Raw genomic sequence first — 20,092 nt, forward strand, 5'->3', positions numbered from 1 at the left:
AGGCAAAAATCTAGGATTGCTCAGCTGGCTAGATGAATTCACTGTGAGAGGGACCATGAGAGGATGATGGGAGTCAGGCCCTCCCGTTGATCGTCGATTTGCTCGAGCGGGCCCAGTAACGTCTCCATTGGAGACTTTGTTGTTACTGTGTCTGGCATATCAAATACTCTCGGTAGCTTGCCGGGCTCTCCGAGAGGGGCGGAGGAATCGAACTCGGCGAACGCCCTACCGCTGTGCTATCGGATGGGAGTCAGAGAAATGAAATATAGGGTAAGGCCCTTGCCTTTCACGTGGATGAGCCTGGTTCTATCCTAGGCACGACTCGTGGTCTCCTGAAACCCACCAGGAGTGATCCCTGAGCACGGAACCAAAAGTAAACTCTGAGCACAGCCTGTTGCAGCCCAACCCTGCCCTCCCCCCAAAAAAGAATAATAAACTGCTGGATCGATAGCTCAAAGGGTGGGGATGCATGCTGGAGCCCCCCAGTTTAGTTCCCAGTACCACAGAGTCCCACAGCACCTCTGGAAGTAGCTTGGAGAAACAAACAAAAGGACGATGAGGTTTCTGACAGGTTGAAGCCACCTCATGACAGTGAGATGAAAAAGTCCAGTAAGCAAGTATTTACCCAGATAGTCAACTTGGAAAAGAGGTTGGGAATTTAAAAATAGAAAAGAATGAAATGGAGACTGAACGAAGAACGAGGACCAAAAAGAAAGTAGCTCAGTGACTTCCTAGCCTTTTTGATAGAGAATAGTTTATTGTCTGTCAGATTTTGTGGGAAAGCTAGTAACATTTCCAAACTTAAGAGCACTGCACTGAAACACTATTGGTGTGAGTTGTAGTGACTCTTGTCTTTAGATTCAGATGGCAGTCCATTCTGCAGTGCTTCGGTAACTGTGATTCTAGGGCCTCACTGCACAAGTGGATACTACTCATGATGCAGCCCAAGAGAAGCGATGTTCCCTATCATTCCTTTGCCCTGGCAGTTTGTCAGTAGAAAACAAAAACTTTGCTATTTAGGAAGATGAAGGTAGCACGGACCAGGACTCCTGCCCTTATAGAGTTCACTGATAGCAAAAGTAGTTCACGGCTTTTGTGTATGGTGAAATTTATATCATGCACATTCCTACACCATTGGTGGCGATCCTGATTTGGGGAGGGAGGGGGAAATGGGTATATTTAGTCATGAATCTCTAGTCTCTGCAACTTTTTGAAGAGCTGATTGAATTGGCAAGGTGGATATCAAAGCAAAAGCACCTTAAAATAAACAAACTGTCAAGAGGTCATCTTAAAACCAAGTAGAAGTTAGTATTTTTTTTTTCAAAAAGAAAAAATCGGTCTCAAATCTGAATCCATTTCTATGAAAGATGGTTATATGATCTGAGAAATAGTTACTGAACAAAATAGCATTTCACAAATGTTAGGTATAAGTCACTTTGCTTACTTCATGTGCTTGGTGAGAAATCTGAGATGGTCATTTCTCTTCTTGACAATAAGTGGCCCATGAGGTTTCCTTAAGTTCTTTACTGTCTAGTCTTTCTTTGTATGCATTACATATTGTGATAGCCATGGCAAATTCAAAGGGGAAAAAGAAGTTGCATCTTTTCTCTTGGTTCATACCTAAATGCAGTGCATCAGAATCATCTGAAGAGCTTGTGGAAAGGGTGGGGGACCCGCCTACCTTTTGCAGCCTATACATATAACACTCTGAGTCAGTGAATCACAGGATGGGGTTCCGGCAATCTTGACTCACAGCATGGCTTGAAAACTACTGTGTCATGCTGTTTCCCTGGTGATATTTAGGTTTTTATGAGAAGACGCTTTCGCTCTTCTTCATGCCTGTTGTTTCTGCCTCTAGGTCACAGTAAAGCTGTCAGAGACATTTGCTTTAATACTGCAGGGACTCAGTTCCTCAGTGCAGCTTATGACAGATACCTTAAACTCTGGGACACCGAGACAGGTAAGAGTTCACTAAAGCTAACATGAATGTATCTTGGTAATTGACATTTATAAGTGAAACCATGTGAGAGACATTATTCTGTGGCAGAATGATACCTTCTCAAATTTCTAATTTCCATACCATCCACTGTCCACTGACACCAGAAAAAAAATATACTGGTTGAGTTGAAATTCAGCTATATAAGTAACTCTGTCAGTTAAAACTCTGTTTCCACCAGATACCACTTATAAAGTAGGCATAAATAAAAGTTAAGCAAATTTGAAATCTTCCATAAATTATTGATGTTTTTCACCTCACCTTGCACAGTGCATTACATGTAATACAAGCTTGATATCTGAAGAGCAGAAACGGCATTGCCCAAATTGATGGAAATCTAGTTCTAAAAACCTCTTTGATTTTATATAGTCGCAGATAATAATTGCATCAGCATTAATGTTTACTATGATTTGATGTAATTAGAGAGCCATCTTTTATTTCACTATTTCAAGAAGAGCTAATGTATATTGAACGCTTAGGGCGTCCCAGGATTATATAAATACTTACACTGGCAGTATTTCATTGGATCTATCAAGTCTCCCTATGAGATAAATACTGTTATTACTATCAGTGAGGAAAGCAGGCTTACGGGGCTAACTTTTCCTGGATCCCACACACAGCTCAGTATGGAATAGAGTTCAAACCATACCTTTTCTAATGCAGACTCCATTTTCATTGCCTTTCTTAACTCTTCTCTAGCTGCACGTCAGAATCACTGGAGAGCTTTATTCTACAGATTTGATGACACAGATTTACTTTTGAAAAAATTATTTTTAATTAAAATTCTGGACAGAAACAGTGATTTATAGTAAAACAAGCAGCCTGCCAGTCCTCAAAATCTATTAAGCTGATGATCTCTGGCTCTTAAGTAGGGTTGTCCTTTGAGTGGTGACATTTATATTACCTGGTTTAACTTGGATTTTTGGTTGTAGGACAATGTATATCAAGATTTACAAACCGAAAAGTACCATACTGTGTCAAATTTAATCCTGATGAAGATAAGCAAAATCTCTTTGTGGCTGGAATGTCTGATAAAAAGATTGTGCAAGTAAGTTTTGCCTTTTGTTGTTGTTGTTTAATAGAAACCACACCTGGTGGTACTTAGGGACCACCAGGGCTACATCCAGGAGTTCTTAGGGGCCATGTGGTGCCAGTGATTGAACCCAGAAGTTTGCACATGCTTAGCATATGCTCTGCCACTCAATCTATCTTCCTGGCCCTATCTTTCTTTTTTGTAGTATTTTTATTAAGATTCCTAAGCTTTCGGTTGTATCAGAAGATGGAATAAGGAATATATTAACTTGCTTAAGATTTGCTGCTTTTAGGGACTACTAATGTTCTAATCTAGTTCAAAAAGTAATTTCATAGAAACATGTCAGAGATCTTTTCTTTTTCCACTTTCCATTAATTATCCTCAGTATTCATTTTTATAAATCTGATTCCCCTTTGTCTTTTCCTTTTTTCTTGTTTGATACACAGTGGGACATTCGAAGTGGAGAAATTGTACAGGAATATGATCGGCATTTGGGAGCTGTCAACACCATTGTTTTTGTTGATGAGAATAGGAGATTCGTGAGCACATCTGATGATAAGAGCTTAAGAGTTTGGGAATGGTGAGTTTCAGTAAAATAAAAATAGATTACAATTTAAAAATATGTAGACAAGGCAAAGCCTGATAATATGCCACCATTTGAATATTTACACACCTGTGCTGTCTGGCTTACCTGGGAAATTGTTGTAACTAAATATCCAGAATATGAAGATAACGTAAACGTGCTATTTTCCATAGTCTTGGGAGAGTCTATCTGAAGGGTATGTATTTTGATTGATATTTCTCGTAGTACATAGTTTATACTTACTGTTTTACATTCTTTGTTAAGAAAGACTGAGAACTAGGGGCCACAAATGAATAGACTGCATTGATTTCACTAGGGCTGGAGCATTAGATCTTGACATCACACCCAACCCAAAGAAAATATTGAGAAGTGCCTTAATTTTTTTAATGTCTTCATTATGCTTATTCAGTACTGAAAACAAAATTTATTTGTAGAATATCTTCAGCATATATTGAATAGGTTTTATTTTCCTGGTGAAGAATTATAAAGCTATTTTCATGTTCCATAGTTTATTTGCAATGAAGTTCATAATAATATTTTTGTTAAAAAGAATGTTTGCAGGATTGGAGAGATAGTACAGCAGATGTGGAGCTTGCTTTGCATGTAACCGACCTGGGTTCAATCATAAACATCCCAAATGGTTTCCCAATATTCTGGCTTCTCTTTAGATCATACAAATCTTTTGTCTTTTACCATGTGGGTCCCCAAGCACTGCCAGGAGTAATTCCTGAGTGCAGATTCAGGAGTTACACCTGAGCATCACCAGGTATGGCCCAAAAAGAAACAAAAAAAAACCTTTGTATAAAACCCATTTTGCTTTTCTCATCATTTAGAAGCACCACTCCACCTGGGTGACTTTCCAGACACAGAAAATGGACTGCTTTAGAACATGGAAAGCCTTGAACTGCAGGCTATAGATTCCTCTAGGAAAAGGAGCCCTTTGGGAACTGGAGCAGTTTCTTATCCATTGTCAGGGCAATTTGGATAATTGAAGACTTTTGTGAGTCAGTTGCATTTTCTCCCACCCTAACCACCACTACACCCCTCCAAATTACCCCCAGTTAGTGTAGAATTGACTGTATTTTATATATTACCTTGATATCATTCTTCAGGTCAGTGTTCAAGTCTATCTTGTAACTCAAGATATAAGATATAAGATCTTCCTGGCCTCAGAAATGAGGCTAAAGGCAGAGAATCTGGTAGACACCAAGTTTCATATGACACACCTTAAATCATCTGCATAACTCTATGGAGATTATTTTATTTTCTTTAATAGTTTGCTTATAGTTAACTTTTTTATATTTCTGTCACCGGTAATAGTATATTTTTAAGTAGGGGATAGCATAAAAGAAATAGGTAAATTCTTAAATGCTGCACCAATTAACAGCTTGAAGAAAGCAGTTTATGTCTTCTAAAATAGAATAGAGACCAGCAAAATAATTTGTACTAAATTAGAGGTGAAGTTAGCATGTTGTCTTGTTTTCACGGGTCAGAGCTTAGGAATACTCTGGAAGTCAGTACTCTGACTTGCTGGCAATGCCCTCACCCAAAGGCAGAGCCACCGCCTCCATCCACCCGAGAGAACAGGTGCCTCCCCTCTGTCATCCACGCATCCCACACTGCCCTTTGCTTGCTGCAGCTTGTGGCATTCTTATTTTAGTGCGGGCTTATTTTCCTCTTCCCTGACAAGTTCTTAAGCAGGAGAGAAAGCATTGGCAGTCATGTTCTCCATCTGGCCCCACCACCAGCCCACAATACACACTGACTAGCTAAGTGTGTATAGTTATATAGTTATAGCTAAGTGGTCATAGTTACTAATGATACTTATTTTTCGAGCCCTTTTTGTGTGCAGCACAGGCTGAGCATTTTATGTGAGCTGCTGCAGCTGATGCACAGAGCCATTTGTGAACTCGGTAGATTTGTCAGTCCCTTTCAGAAAAGGAATCCAAGTTAGATGAAGTCATTTGCCTGAGGTTCTGTAGGATATGAAAGGCCCAGAATTCAAACATAAATCAAGTTGCTTCCAAAGCCTAATTCGAAGGGGGTTGTTTTAAATGTATTTGTTTTTAGCCTTTTTGACATGTGATTGAAAAAATTGTGATATATTGAGTGTAGAACATAATGATTCAATATATGTACACATTGTAAAAATTCCCACCATCTTGACAGTAGAATAGAGAGTCATAGAATGACTCTCGCCCAGTGCAAAGAAAAAAGAAGTTTGTCTCTTGCTTGATGGGTCTGGAAGGAATAAATGTGAAGATCACATGAATAGAAAACCACCTCAGAGTTCCCAGAAAGATCCCTCAACACGAACAGTGCCCCAGAAATCTGTGTGTGTGTGTGTGTATGTGTCTGTGTGTGTTCGTGTTCCTGTGACTCGAAGCCAGAGCCTCACAGTTACAAGGCATGTACTCTCATAGAGCCACATCCCCTCTTAAAGTCAGTTTGGTAACAGTATTGGCAGCTTGAATGGAAGAGAGGGGAGGCCCTTCCACCTCCAAGTCAGAACTGACCACAGCAATAGGAAAACTGTCTTCATAGTAGTGTTTGCCAAACTCATGCCCTTTATTATATAGTGAAAGGAGAGCAAATATGCAAAACATTTGGTTTGATTAAACAGTACTGTACAGATTATGTTAGAGTTTTGAATTGAGTAAAATGAGATATTTAGTAATCTCTGATTTTCTAAGTTTCTAATAAATCCTTGAAATTTCATAGATATGTGAAGACATTTATTCTGTACAAATATTTTTCAGAGCTGAAGAGCTATAGCTCAATGGGTTGGGCCTGTGATTTTCCTGTGGAAGGCCTGGGTCTGTCCTGGCACTGCATTTGGTTCCCTAAGCATCACCAGGAATGACCCATAAGCACTGATGGGTGTAAAGGCAATTTACCAAGAAATGGCAATTTTGCAAAAATTGACAGTACTATTTATCTTTTCAAAACTCTAAAGATTTTTATTATTTTTAAAAGTAGTTTCTTGGTTGGGGGGCGGGGGTAGAACAACCCAGCAATGTTCAAAGCTTATTCCTGGCTCTGCACTCAGGAATTACTCCTGGCAGTGCTCAGGGGACCATATGGGATGCCAGGGATCAAACACAGTCAGCCATGTGCAGGCAGGTGCCCAACCTGATATACTGTCACTTCAGTCCTTCAAGTACTTAATTTTTGAACTAAGGATTCTTTGTGAAATGTGAGTTTTTAGCATATAATGTTGAAATCCTTCTTAATTAGGAAAGTGATTTTTTTTTAAAAATATAACAGCCTAGCAGGCGTTTTTAGTAGAAGAAATAAAATCCATAGTATGTTCAAATTCAGTTTTGAATCCTAGATCTCATTGTACCAAGAGTCGAAACAAGGGGGCCTCTGTAAGGTTTTGGTTTTTGTTTGTTTTGTTTTTGTTTTTTTTGTTTTTTTGTTTTGTTTTGTTTTAGTAAATCATTCATTGATGTGAACCTGGTCTGTTTTAGTTTGAAAAATGTCCTCCCCTCATGTTAACTCATGTTATGAAATTATTAGCCACAGTAATTAAATCAGGAAGGGGGCAATGATCAAACCGTTTCCAGATTGAAGTGTTTTAACACTTTTTTTTTTTTCATTCTAAATGTCATTTCCTACCTGGGACCTTAGCAGTGTTAAGGGTTGGATATTTATCAAATAATTCTGTTCACTGAAACTTTTTCTCTAGTCAAGATGATGACAGAAGTTTTTTCTTCTGGTTGGTTACATCAATAGAGAAAACCCTTACCAAAGGCAAATTATTATTTTCCAATCTTGTACCTGAGTTTGGAATTGAAATCGCTATCTCATAGTCTGTGCTACTCATTAGATTACATTTATTACACATTAAAAAAACATTTGTTCTCATGAAAAACAACAAGACCAAGATACTTCAAAATTACTTAAAAGGTTTTTTGGTTTTGGGGTGTTTTTTTTTTTTTTTAGTGTTACTTTTACTGAGGTAACTTGGTTTTGGGTGTGGTAACATTTAGGCTTTCAGCATGCAGTGTAACTGCACCTCACCACCACCACAGTGTCTTTATTATGGCCAGTGGCCAAGATAAAAAGGCAGTTACGGCTTCCAATGATGGATCAGTATTTAGGCGACTAGTTTTGTTTTTGTTTTCCTTTTATCCTGTGTTTTACTCACCTGCGATTTTTCTCAATGCCCTTCTCCTGAATTACCCACTTTTGGAATACTTATAAATTGAAAATAGAAGCTTCCCACGGGGCCTGAGACAGTACAGTAATTAGGGCGCTTGATTTGCACACAGCCAGCACCCATATGGTTCGATCCCTGGCACCCCATACATTCCCACGGGCACCCCATACATTCCCACGAGCACCCCCAGGACTAAGACTTGAGCACTGCCAGGTATGCCTCTGCCCAGGAAAAAGAAAGAAGCAGCAGCAGTTGCCCAGACTTCAAGTACCTAATCTCCCTTATCAATCTAGAAATCTGTTTCTGAATGAACTCGACTTGCTTGCAAATCCTGTTGAGCTTTACCTGCCATCCACTTGCACTGCTGAGGGCCCTTTGTACTCAGCTGTTTGCAGAGGAACCAGTTAAGGCTGACTGGCAGGCAAAAGTAAGACACTTCCCCGTGGGCTTGCCACAGACAACTTCATTAGCTACCAAGGGTGCATTTTAGACGAGTTAGTTCATTATCAAGCAACTGTTAGTAACAGAATTTTTTTTTAACGTAAAGGCCAAAGTTTAAAATCAAATACAGTTTTAAAATGAAAAGTAGAACATTGTTATCACAGAAAGTCATTTGTGAAGTTAATGATTTAAAATAAGCAATAGAATTTCATTCTGTGACTTTCAGTCAGTTTCATTAAAGGTTTCTTAAAATATATAATTTCAGGAATGCCCCCTTTGTTTTGAAATGATTCTTCTCAGGGGGGCCTTTTAAACTTATTTATTCTGCTGTACTATTTTTAATTTTTAGGGACATCCCTGTGGATTTTAAGTATATAGCAGAACCCAGTATGCACTCTATGCCTGCAGTGACTTTATCTCCAAACGGTGAGTTACTAGATACATATTTGTGAATGTGCTTCTATGACACAGTGTGGTTTCTGTATGTGGCCCTACCCTCCCAAGGGAAGTTTGTCAAACATAAAAGAAAAACTGATTTGTAACTAACTAGGCATCTTTCAAGTGAGAAGTGGGTGGGTTTTTTTTTCCTAATAATTCTTCAAGCATAATCATGTTCAGCCATTCTTTTAGTAAATTTATTGTGAGCTCTTTTTCTTTCAGGGATAGAAAATTTTGGTCTGATTTCCCATACTGAGAACACCTTAGCAATTCACTATTAAAAATGGTCTCCGGTGAAAATAAAAAGATAAATCTGTAATAATGTATTCTACTCAGTGATCCATTACCTCTTAAATACTGGGTAATTTGTACTAGAGCAAATAACCATATACTGACGTGATTACAACTCTACATGATGGTATGAAAGGGGAGGATTTGATGTTTGGACCACATTGTTAACACTATCACCTCATGGCTTCTGTGAATGTAGAGCAAGAGAAGGCAGCAGATAGTTGACTCTTTGGGACAGCTGCTGCAGTAAAACTGGTAATCTTTTGTCAGATGCCAAATGATTTTCAGGAGAGAGCTGTTCTAATCATATTAGATATTTTCTCACATTTGGCACTACATCGTAGTTCATGTGCTCTGGGTTCTTTTGTTGTTGTTGTTGTTGTTGTTGTTGTTGTTGTTGTTGTTTGGCTTGGTTTTCTTTTAGTTTGGGGCCAACCCCTGTTCCAGTGCTGAGGGTTGAAACCAGGTCTCCTACATTCGAAGCTTGACTTACTCTTTAGCCCCTTGTGGTGTATTTGCCATCCATTACAAATATTAGGCCCATCTTCAACAAGGCTATTTACCCACTTCAACTGTGAATACTGTTTAATGTCTACTAGTATATACAGGATCAAAAACATTCTGCAGTTTCAGGTTTTTAAGGGCTTCAGTGCATCCTGGCCTTTCAGCATCACTACAATTTTTTTTAAATCATATTTTGTACAGTTTGACTTAATAATCCTAGTTTCTATCACCTGGACTTACTTTTTTCTTTTTCTAAAATAATTAAAACAGAGCAAGTCTTTTTTCCCTTCCTGTGATTGTTCTGTTGATACTTATTACACACTCACAAAATTTTAGTTATATTAATGCCAAACTCAAAATTCATGTATATCCTTATTTAGCCACCAAAAGAGCTTTAAATGGCGAGTACTCAGTAAAGTAGCACTGTATGAGCAAAGTCCATTAGATTGTTTTTAAAGCATAACTCTCTTAACTAACAAAATATTTATAATAGTCTGTAATTACTATGGTAAATTCATTCTTATGTTTAGAAAATAAAATATCTCTTTGTTTTTTTCTTTCTCTAAAAAAATTTTCATTTAATTCACAGGGAAATGGCTAGCATGCCAATCAATGGATAACCAAATCTTAATATTTGGAGCACAGAACAGATTTAGATTAAATAAGAAAAAAATATTTAAAGGCCACATGGTTGCAGGTTATGCCTGTCAAGTGGACTTTTCCCCAGACATGAGGTAAGTTTAAATCTCCTAGTCTCATATTCAACTATGATTATATAAACTACAGTTGTAACAATTTACAAATCACATATAGTTGTATGAGACCTGTTCAGGTTGTCAGGATGCCAGAAAAAGCAGGAAAGAGTCATAAAAATTACATTTTGCTTTTTTAAGTTCTTTATTCCGTCTCCTTATATGGCTTAAGAGCATCAATACCCTTTAACTATATATTAAATCCATGTCTGTATAGGGAGTGCCTTATTGTCTTTCTGCTTTTTCTGAACAAGACTAGGACAACCGTTAACAGTATATTGCTGGGATTGAAAGAATCGTGTTTTGCAATGTTGAATTTAACAACTTTGCCGTTGCTTTTCAGGGCTACACCTGAAATTGAGCTTCTGAACATTTCTAGGTCACACTTGATTTGTGAAACCTAGAGTCTTTTTAAGAATGAAACTCTAGATTCATTCCCCATGCTTAGCTAAAAAAGCATAGGTATAAGTAGTCCAGATCCTATAACCTTGTGTATAATTGGGCCTTAGATTCTCACCACTGAGTCAGTCCTAGACATAGTCAAATAATAGTTTCCCCTCTCTAAATTGATGGAGGTAATAGTCTACTATTGTAGATGGACCTACACATGTTTGTTGGTTCTATAGAACTATCTGGCAGCCAGGCGCGGAGGCAGGAGACTCTGTGCTGTTCTCTTCCAGGAGCTGGGTTTTATAGTCTTGGTCTTGCCTTTGATGGGATTACACGGTGCCGGGAGCAGTTGGTGGGTGTAACGCCTGCATACTGGAAGATGGTGGATCTGGTGGAGGAGGCCCAGTCCCAATCTGAGCAGGCTTGGAGATCTGTGCCCCAGGTCCCACACACCTGGGTTCCTCTTCCGGTTTCTTCATGCATGAGGCTCATCCAAACGTGGGGAGAGTGGTCTTAAGCATGGCTGTGGCTGGAACTGGAGGTCTTAAGCTGCCAGGGCTCTGCTTGGGGTGGGGAGGGGCCTCCTTTGAGGGGCCCCCATGAGGACAACCAGCACGGAGTCAGGAGACTCTGTGCTGTTCTCTTCCGGGAGCTCAGTTCCAAGACCCAGAGACTATAAAACCCAGCTCCTGGAAGCATGCGGCTGCATTTGCGGCCGCGCAACATTTTATTATCTAGTTCTTGCTTGGAGTACCTGGCAGGCTACCTAAAGTATCCTGCCCACACGGCAGAGTCTGGCAAACGCCCCATGGCATATTCAGTAACAATGATGGGTCTCATTCTCCTGACCCTGAAAGAGCCTCGAATGTGGCACTTTCTAAAATCTCAGGTTAGGAGGAAGGAGACGTTACTGGTGCATGCTCAAGGCAGTCGATGAACAACAGGATGACAGTGATACAGTGATAGAACTTTCTGATTGTCTAGAGCAAAGAGTGGGGAATGTCCGACCCACAAGCCATAGAAAGTAACAAGGTGTCTGAGCCTGGTTTCACTATGCACAGTTGCTTCTGGTCGGCTTCCCATGTCTGAGCTATGCCTGGCCCTTGATAATACTTTAAATATGTTTAAATTGCCCTTGGCAGAATAAAAGATTACCCTCCCCTGGTCTAGAGGTACACATTGAGATCAGTGGCCTCTGGATCTCTGAATTTTCCAAGTTAATAGAAATTTTGTTTTTATTTTGGGGTCATACCCGGTAGTGCTCAAGACTTCCTCCTGGCTCCATGCTCAGGGTTTACTACTAGTGGGGCTCAGAGAACCATATAGGATGCCAAGGATCAAACTCAGGTTCCCCACATACAGGGCAAGTGCCTTACCTGCTATACTATCGGATTCATGCATTAATTTTGTTACTCTTAGTTTGGTACTTTGAAATTTGTTATGTTCTGGTCTCATGGAGCATTATAAGCTTACTTTGATTTTTGTTGTTGTTATAGTAAAAAGTATAAACTCTTTCTCTGTTCTTCTACTTTACCAACTTAAGGTGTTTGAATAATTGAATTTTTTTGCCCCCTTGTAGCTATGTAATTTCAGGAGATGGGAATGGAAAATTAAACATCTGGGACTGGAAGACCACAAAACTCTACAGTCGGTTTAAAGCTCATGATAAAGTGTGTATAGGTGCTGTGTGGCACCCTCATGAAACATCTAAAGTCATAACATGTGGCTGGGATGGTCTTATTAAATTGTGGGATTAACAGGATTAATCCTCACTATCTAGGATCATTTTTGATCCAACAAAATATTTATATTTAATTTGTATATGTGTTGGACAACAACTTGATTTACAGATTATGATTTCCTTACATGGCCATATGAAGTTGAACTGTTGTTTTAAGAAACAGAAAAACTTTGTAAATTTGGTTCATTTTTTCATTGTTCACTTCATTTTGTTCTTTGTAATGTTATTTATACCAAGGATAACCTGGGATAACCTTAACTTTGTATTTGAGAAGTAGTTTTGGTTTGGCATTTTGGATTTATCCCTCCAGTGGACTATAAGGATCTTTTTGGAGTCAAAAAAAGAATGCTTGATGGATATGGCATTGCAAAGGAGGTGACAGATCAGAAAGTTACCATGTTCCTGCCTTTTTAGCAGTAAGAGCATTAAGGAACAAGAGTGTTCTAATTTCGTCTTAGTCTGAAAGGAGTAAACCACCCCCAATCACTCTCAAGTGGATCAAGTTCTAACTTGGATTCAACTGTTTCTAACGACCTGTTGTATATTTTCAATTGTGAGACAGGAATCTTCCTCACAGTTTTGATTTTTGATTGCAGCATTCCTCTAGTTATTAAACAGTGTAAAATAAAAATCAGAGTTCTTTCCTTGATTCTTTTTCTTGATCAGTGTAGACAATTTATGTATATGTATATATGTTGAAGCAGAGATTTACAGTATTTTTGAAGCTGGAACTCAAGATTGAGCCAAGAGTTTTGAATATACTTGTATTTACTGTCAGTAAGGACCTGGCTACACGTTAAGATATTAACTCCTCCTAGGTCATTGCTTTGCAGATACTACTACTGAAATACTCCTCATAGGAGATAGAGTATGAGGGCAGAGTCCAAAACATCATCTTGTCATTTCTTTTAAGTTGTCTATTTTATTAGAGAATTATTTTATTTGGCTTGTAAATATAGTCCACAGATTTTTTTTTAATTTTTTTTTTTAATTAGAAAAATACTCAGCTTCTTTTCAAATCTTGAGTAAAATGACAGTCCAGTAAATGAGAGGCAAGGGTTTCCCCCGTTAAGCAGTTTGGAAAGAAAAAAGAAGTTTTCAAATGTCTGATTGTGAAATCCAACTAAGTGTCTTGAACAGGTAGACAAGAAACCGGAGTTTGACAAGCCATATCTCGTTTTTTATTACCAATCTCTATCTGATATTTGGGTGTGGGTTAACATATTTTGGTACTACACTGAAAAAAGATAGTTGCATAGTTACTCAGAGCACTTCTGACTTGGGGGCCAAGATCATGGTGAGTGTTAATACCCTGAGGGCATTAGCTCTGAAGCCTGTACTAGTTTTAGCAGTTCAGGAGAACTTCCCTTTGGGGAAAAAATTTTTATTATCTTCAAAAAGGCCTTTTCTAGAAGAGCAGGCTCTATAGCCCCTCTCCCTCCACCCCCAAAAAAATTTTTTTAAATGTGGTAGAAATGGATCATCGGACACAAAGGTTTTCATCAAACTAGGAGTACATTGCTAGCTGCTGTTATTTCTGTCTGCTGCAAAAGTGTGACTGCCATTCCCAGAGAAGGAAATAATTCCAGTAAAACTGTTCTTTCATCCCAAGTACTGGTCATAAATGTGAATTACCGAAATGTGATTGGACAAGAAGAATTAATCATCTATTGGAATGATCTTATTCACCGTCAGTATTGTGTATCTTACAAATCATAGTTCCTTAAGTTGGGTTTATTTTATCATGTCTTGAATGTTTCTAAACTAAGTCACTGTATATAAGTCATCTTTTTTTTAAAGATCATATTTTTAAATAAAGCGTTTTTTGTAGAAAGTGTTACCAGAATTTTTGTGTCGTCTCCTTTTTTAAAGTCTTCATTCTGTTGAGATACCAGATTAAAGTATTTGCGGTTTGTAAAATGGATTTGGACTTTAAGGGGAGAATGGTGCTTTGGGGTATGATACAGTAATGGGTTTATTCTATTTAAATAATAGAATGCAGGGCAGTGCCCACAGAACACGTAGATTGTTTTCACACCCTATATTTTACCCATTTGGTGGTGCTGAGTCCTGATTCTATTCATTTTAGAACCCCATTGACTGGGGTTCTTTTCCAGGACATAGTCTTAAAGTTCTTTTGTAGTTATCTTTTGGCTCCTTTTCCTCACTGCAATCTTTCTGTCACATCCAAGACAGGATATCTTCTTAAAAGTTAAGTTAAACAGGATACTTTACTGAGACATTTAATCCAATGAATACTTAAAACACTGAAACACCAGCTTGAATATTTTGTCCTGATAAGAGCGTAGTTTTAAGATAAGGGGTTAGGATCAGGAACAGACACTTTTCTAATTAGGAAAATAGGGAGTGATTTTTGAATGAATGCCTTATGGGTTGAGGGTGACTAATACCCTTGGATTTATAACCTGGAAATAAGCACTGGCTCTTGGGAACAAAATCTGTCACTGAACAACAGTATGCAGAGAACCATGACAGGCACCTGGGGTGTTTGCTGCTTCCAGAGATGGAGAAGTCAATTCAGCAAAGGCCCAGTTGAGTTGGAGTGGTCATGATAAAATTAGATGTGGGGAAACGTAGTGTGAAGTGGTGTCCAGATCCGATGCTGTCAGATGTATAACATTTGGGTCTCTCAGACCCAGGGAACACTGAGCATCAAAAACCCAGTGTGGGGCTGGAGTGATAGCACAGCGGGTAAGGTGTTTGCCTTGCACACAGCTGACCCAGGTTCGAGTCCCAGCATCCTATATGGGCCCCCCAAGCACCACCAGGAGTAATTCCTGAGTGCATGACCCAGGAGTAACCCCTGGGCAATGCTGGGTGTAACCAAAAAAAACCCCAAAGGTTGCACAGTTTGAGAAGTTTAAACAATACATCCTGGTTTTATTGGTAGCAGTATTTATGAATGGATCGAAAAAAATAATTGATGAGATCTAAGGAACCAACCTGAGAAGATCCAATGGCAAAAAGATGCTGTCGTAGTACTGGGCTCATAGTACACGCTCTTAAATGGTTAATTTGATCATTGGGTAAATAAGCAGCAGAAGATACAATTTAAACATGAGTAGATAACATATATACACATATGAATATACATACAGCCTCTTCATTCACTGGGAAAGTTTTTTTGCATTTTTTTTTAAATATTTGAGTCTCCCAAGCAGTACTCACAAGGCCCAAGGAACCAAGGTGTGCGTGCAAGGCAAGCATCATAATCCCTGTACTATCCCTCCATCCTCTCACTGAGAAGCTTTACCCAGCTCAATCCTCTAAAATCAAAGTTGGCACTTGCAGCAAAATCCCCAGATAATAGGCTCTCTCTAAGAATGAGGAACAATGGGGTCCTTAATTATCTAGTTTTTGGTTTGGAGGCCACACCAACAGTGGTCAGGGGCCGCCTGGCAACCATATGCTGAGCTTTGTTTTGAACCAGTGTCTCGGCCACAGCCACATTCTAGGCATGTGCCTTTACTTTTGTACTATTTGGTCCTTTTGTTTCTTTTGCGATGCAGGGGATAACATGGGGATGGCAGACTTATGAGGCATTTGCTCTGTCTGAACCAGACCAGCAGTTCCAGTGGAGTCTTGAGATTTTCTGAGAAGCTCAGAAACTACATGTATGTACTGCCACTGTCCTCCCATTGTTCATCGACTTGCTCGAGCGGGCACCAGTAACATCTCCATTGTGAGACTTGTTGTTACTGTTTTTGGCATATCAAATATTCACGGGTAGCTTGCCAGGCTTTGCCATGCGGGCAGAATACTCTCAGTAGCTTGCTGAGGAAGAGGGACGGAGGAATTGAACTGAGGTCGGCCGCGTGCAAGGCAAATGCCCTACCCACTATGCTGTCACTCCGGCCTACATGTACATAAACTGAGAAAAAACCGAAAAAAGATAGTATATATGTTTGCATGTTTGTATGTGAATGTCTTCATTTTTTATATTTGAAAGTTAATTGTATACATGTTTCCATGCCATAATTATTTAAGAATTGCCAAAATAACATTTCCAACCAAAACACTGCAATTTTATCTGGACTTTAAGTCACAGAGACAATTTTTGTTTTCGTTTTTTGTTTTTTTTTTTTTTTGTGAGAAAACTCCTTAGCGCTTTGTGTATGTATGTGTGTGTGTGTGTGTATGTGTGTGTGTACATGTAATAAAAAAAAATCATTGGTATATACATCTAGTATCTTTAGGTACTGATTAGGACAGTCTTAAAGATGTATAATGTGAAATATGCCTTTTGAAACCATGTGAATTGGTTACCAGAAAAAATTTTCAAAAGATCCTATTCCAACAAGAATTTGTTGGTTGGAAAGCTACAAATAGGTTCATCTTTTTTTTATGAGCTTTTTCTTCTGAATAGGCTGCACCACACTAGGATTCTTCTGAATTTATCCAGAGTTCCACTGATAGCGCACAAATGAAATCACCCTTCCTGTTTAAGCCTTTCTGAACATAAAAATCGTAGAACAAGATTTCTCCAAGCTAAAACAAACCTCAGAAATGTATGTTTCAGACTAAAATACAAAAATAGGCCAAGAAAGGTAATGACTTGCTTGATATGCAGCTAGTTAGCAATAGTATCACACTCCCTCCTTTCTCTTACTCTTCTATAACTAGAAAACACCACTTAATTGTATCTTTCATAAACTGTCAGTTTCTTGTCTGACTTTCATCTTATTCTGACTGAGTCAGGTAATTTAAGAGTACATCCAGCTCTTTGGATCATGTCTGTTTTATCCCTTACTCAAACAACCGAGGGGTTGGGGGTGTGGCTCAGGTGACAGAGTATATGCCTTGCATGCTGGAATCCCCAGCACCACCAGGTGTGCCCCCACCACCCCACACACACACAGTAATTTAAAGGAAAAGAACCTGTATGTAAAACAGACTGATGGCCTCATGCATTAGAGTTGAGCCCATAGTCTCAAGATCATGATACATCCTCTCACCTTGTTTTTACACTGAACAGCTATCTTGTCATAAAAGTGTGTTTTCAGTCATTTTTGCCGATATTAAAAGTCTCTACCTTTAGAAGTACTAATCTCACATCTGACCTTAGTTCTCTCATTAACAGAAATAGTCCCCATGTTTGTAGTTTAATACGCTGACAAACGTGTGTTTTCTGGATATTAGTACCAAAAGATCATAGGAAGTGGCTGGAAAGAGTTCAACAGGCTGAATAGAAGCTTTGCATGCAGAGACCTGGGTCTGATTCCTGCTGAGACATGCTCCCCTGAGCACTGTCAGAAGTGACCTCCTAACCACAGAGCCTAGATGAGACCTGATCAATATTTGAGTGTTCAAGTGTTAGTATTATCAACTCAAATTAGTATGTCGTTTTCAAGAAAAAGCTGCATGTCAGCATTACTTGTTAGAAAATGAGGACAGACTGGCAGCATGAGGAGATAAAGCAACACATGCCTGGCACGTGTGAGTTTGAATTAATCCTTGTCACCAAATACCCACGTACACCCTGAGCACAGCCAGGTGTGTCACTAGTGACCCCCAACCACTGGTCCTAGGCATAAGACCTTCCCAAACACAGAACTGCAGGACTCATACAGCCTATCCAAGCATTGCCAACCAAGAGTGATACCAGACACCCAGCCCTGACGAAGACAGCCCCCTTACCTCGACCCCAAAAAAATAAATAAAGGATTATCCCACGCTATGCAAAAGAGCAACTATATCAACAAAAAGACATCTAAATTCCCTAGGTCTGTTAAAGAAAGACCAGAAAACAAACTTCAGAAACAAATGATACCCTGTTTTCAGAGAAATTCTACATAAAATATATTTATTTAGAGTCTAACATTTGTTGAGCCCTTTTACCAAGCAGGCTCCATAAAAGGTCCTTGAGGAGGTCGGTCTCTGGATAGAGCCCATTAAACCACAGGGATAGTATTACAGCAAAATGTTTCTCAAGCATTTTCCCACTGTAGCCCACTTCCAATGTTCCTGAGCCCCCAACCTGTACTACAGGTTAACCAGGCTGTGACCCCACCATTTACATAGTCTTTATCTGAGGCCCCCTTGGAGTATCAGCGACCCATGGCCCCCAGTTAAAAAGCACTACACTAAATATAAGGAGGTGGGGCTGGAGCAATAGTACAGTGGGTAGGGTGTTTGCCTTGCATGCAGCTGACCTAGGTTCAATCCCCGGCATCCCATATGGTCCCCCAAGCACTGCCAGGAGTAATTCCTGAGAGCAGAGCCAGGAGTAATTTCTGGGCATTACTGGGTGTGACCCAAAAAGCAGATATATGTATATATATACATATGTATATATATATATATATATATATATGGAGGCAAAGATGAAGTTAAAAGGTGTTATCGTGATAACAAGTGGCTGCAGACCTTAAATAGAGTGATGCTGAGGAAACAGTATTTGTTCAGAAATATTTCCTTGGGCAGGTAGTTACTGGCTTTGATTGATACAGAATTGTGTTGTATCATATTATAACCCTCCTGGACCTTGTTTATTTTCCCACCAGAGGTTAATATTCAAAATAGTGGCCAGTGATGCCAGACATTGTGCAGTTATATTAGAAGGGAAATGGCATGCTAGGGTACGATCCTGCTCAAGAGTTTGCATTAAGTGCACCTTCTTGAGGTCCAGGGCTCCTTTGGGAGAAGGAAGAGTTAGAAAGACAACTTAGGGACCCTCGGCCACATATCTATACACTGAGTATACTTAGCTTCTCTAACAAGATAGTCTAGATTAGAATTCAAACTTAAAAAATTATTTTCAAAGGATTAGTTTTAATGGGTCTCGAGAACTAGCATTTTTCCTAAGAATAAATTCTGACAACATTAAGCTGGCTTGGTTCTTTTTTTTCTTTAACAATTTTTGAGGGCCTCCCAACTGGTTGATTCTGGCCAACCAGGCCTGTGGTTCAATGTAGGAATCAAGAATTTGGAGCTGGTCAGGGCCCACAGTGCCTGGGTCTTAGGAGTCAAACTGAGTTGGCCACATGCAAATCAAGTGCCTTAACCCCGCACGTCGCCTGATTCATACCAAAATGTAATAAAATTATTTGAGGAAGTTCAGTAATTTTTAAACTTGGGTACTCTGAAATATACTAAATCTTTGGATGTGATTCATATCTTTGGATATGATGTCTTTGAGTAATAATTTCAGGTGATAAGTCCAAGAATCACCCCCCCCCCAAATAAAGACAGGTTAAAAGTATTACTAAATTCACAAAGAAGCAGCAATTGGCTAGTACAGAATTATTGCTTAAAAAGCAAACAAATTAATCTTCACAGCAAATGAACACATATTAATATTAATTGAACTTGAAAGAACCATTGTATTGTAAAATATAATGATATTTTAAAATGAAGCCTTTATTTTATAATTTGGCAAAATATGATGATGAAACAGGTTTCCTAGTGTGAAGCTTTACAAAATCCAAAATTGTTAATACTTAGAAATGCAAATTATGTAGTGACTATACTCTACAGCGGGATTTCCTAGCCAAGGGAGAAATGCTTACATGAAAAACTGATTTGGACTAAACACTATAAATCATGGCTTTGCTTTCATTCCTCCCTGATGTAAATATTAGTGAACATTCAGTCAATTCTAATAAAGTCTGTTTACTTCCCCTGGTGTTCTTCATCTGAATATGTCAAATAATTACAAATATTTATATGATAATCTATTGCAACTACATCAGATACAATCTCTAAGAAAGTGGCAGGGTAATGTGTGTGTGTGTGTGT

The 20,092-nt window shown here is 38.9% G+C and overlaps 1 protein-coding gene across 1 annotated transcript in view; it reads left to right on the forward strand.

Annotated features, from left to right (window-relative positions):
- Window positions 1-14,180, forward strand: part of CDC40 (cell division cycle 40) — a 48,374-nt gene extending 34,194 nt beyond the window's left edge. The window contains exons 10-15 of the mRNA XM_056125257.1: window positions 1,859-1,960; window positions 2,929-3,044; window positions 3,476-3,609; window positions 8,568-8,644; window positions 10,041-10,185; window positions 12,173-14,180. Coding sequence (XP_055981232.1) covers window positions 1,859-1,960; window positions 2,929-3,044; window positions 3,476-3,609; window positions 8,568-8,644; window positions 10,041-10,185; window positions 12,173-12,350 — 752 coding nt within the window. The 3' untranslated portion in view covers window positions 12,351-14,180. The remainder of the gene's footprint in view (window positions 1-1,858; window positions 1,961-2,928; window positions 3,045-3,475; window positions 3,610-8,567; window positions 8,645-10,040; window positions 10,186-12,172) is intronic.
- The last annotated feature ends 5,912 nt before the right edge of the window (window positions 14,181-20,092 follow it).

This window comes from Sorex fumeus, unplaced genomic scaffold, assembly GCF_029834395.1.
Source record: "Sorex fumeus unplaced genomic scaffold, SorFum_2.1 ptg000054l, whole genome shotgun sequence".
Classification (NCBI taxonomy): Eukaryota; Metazoa; Chordata; class Mammalia; order Eulipotyphla; family Soricidae; genus Sorex; species Sorex fumeus.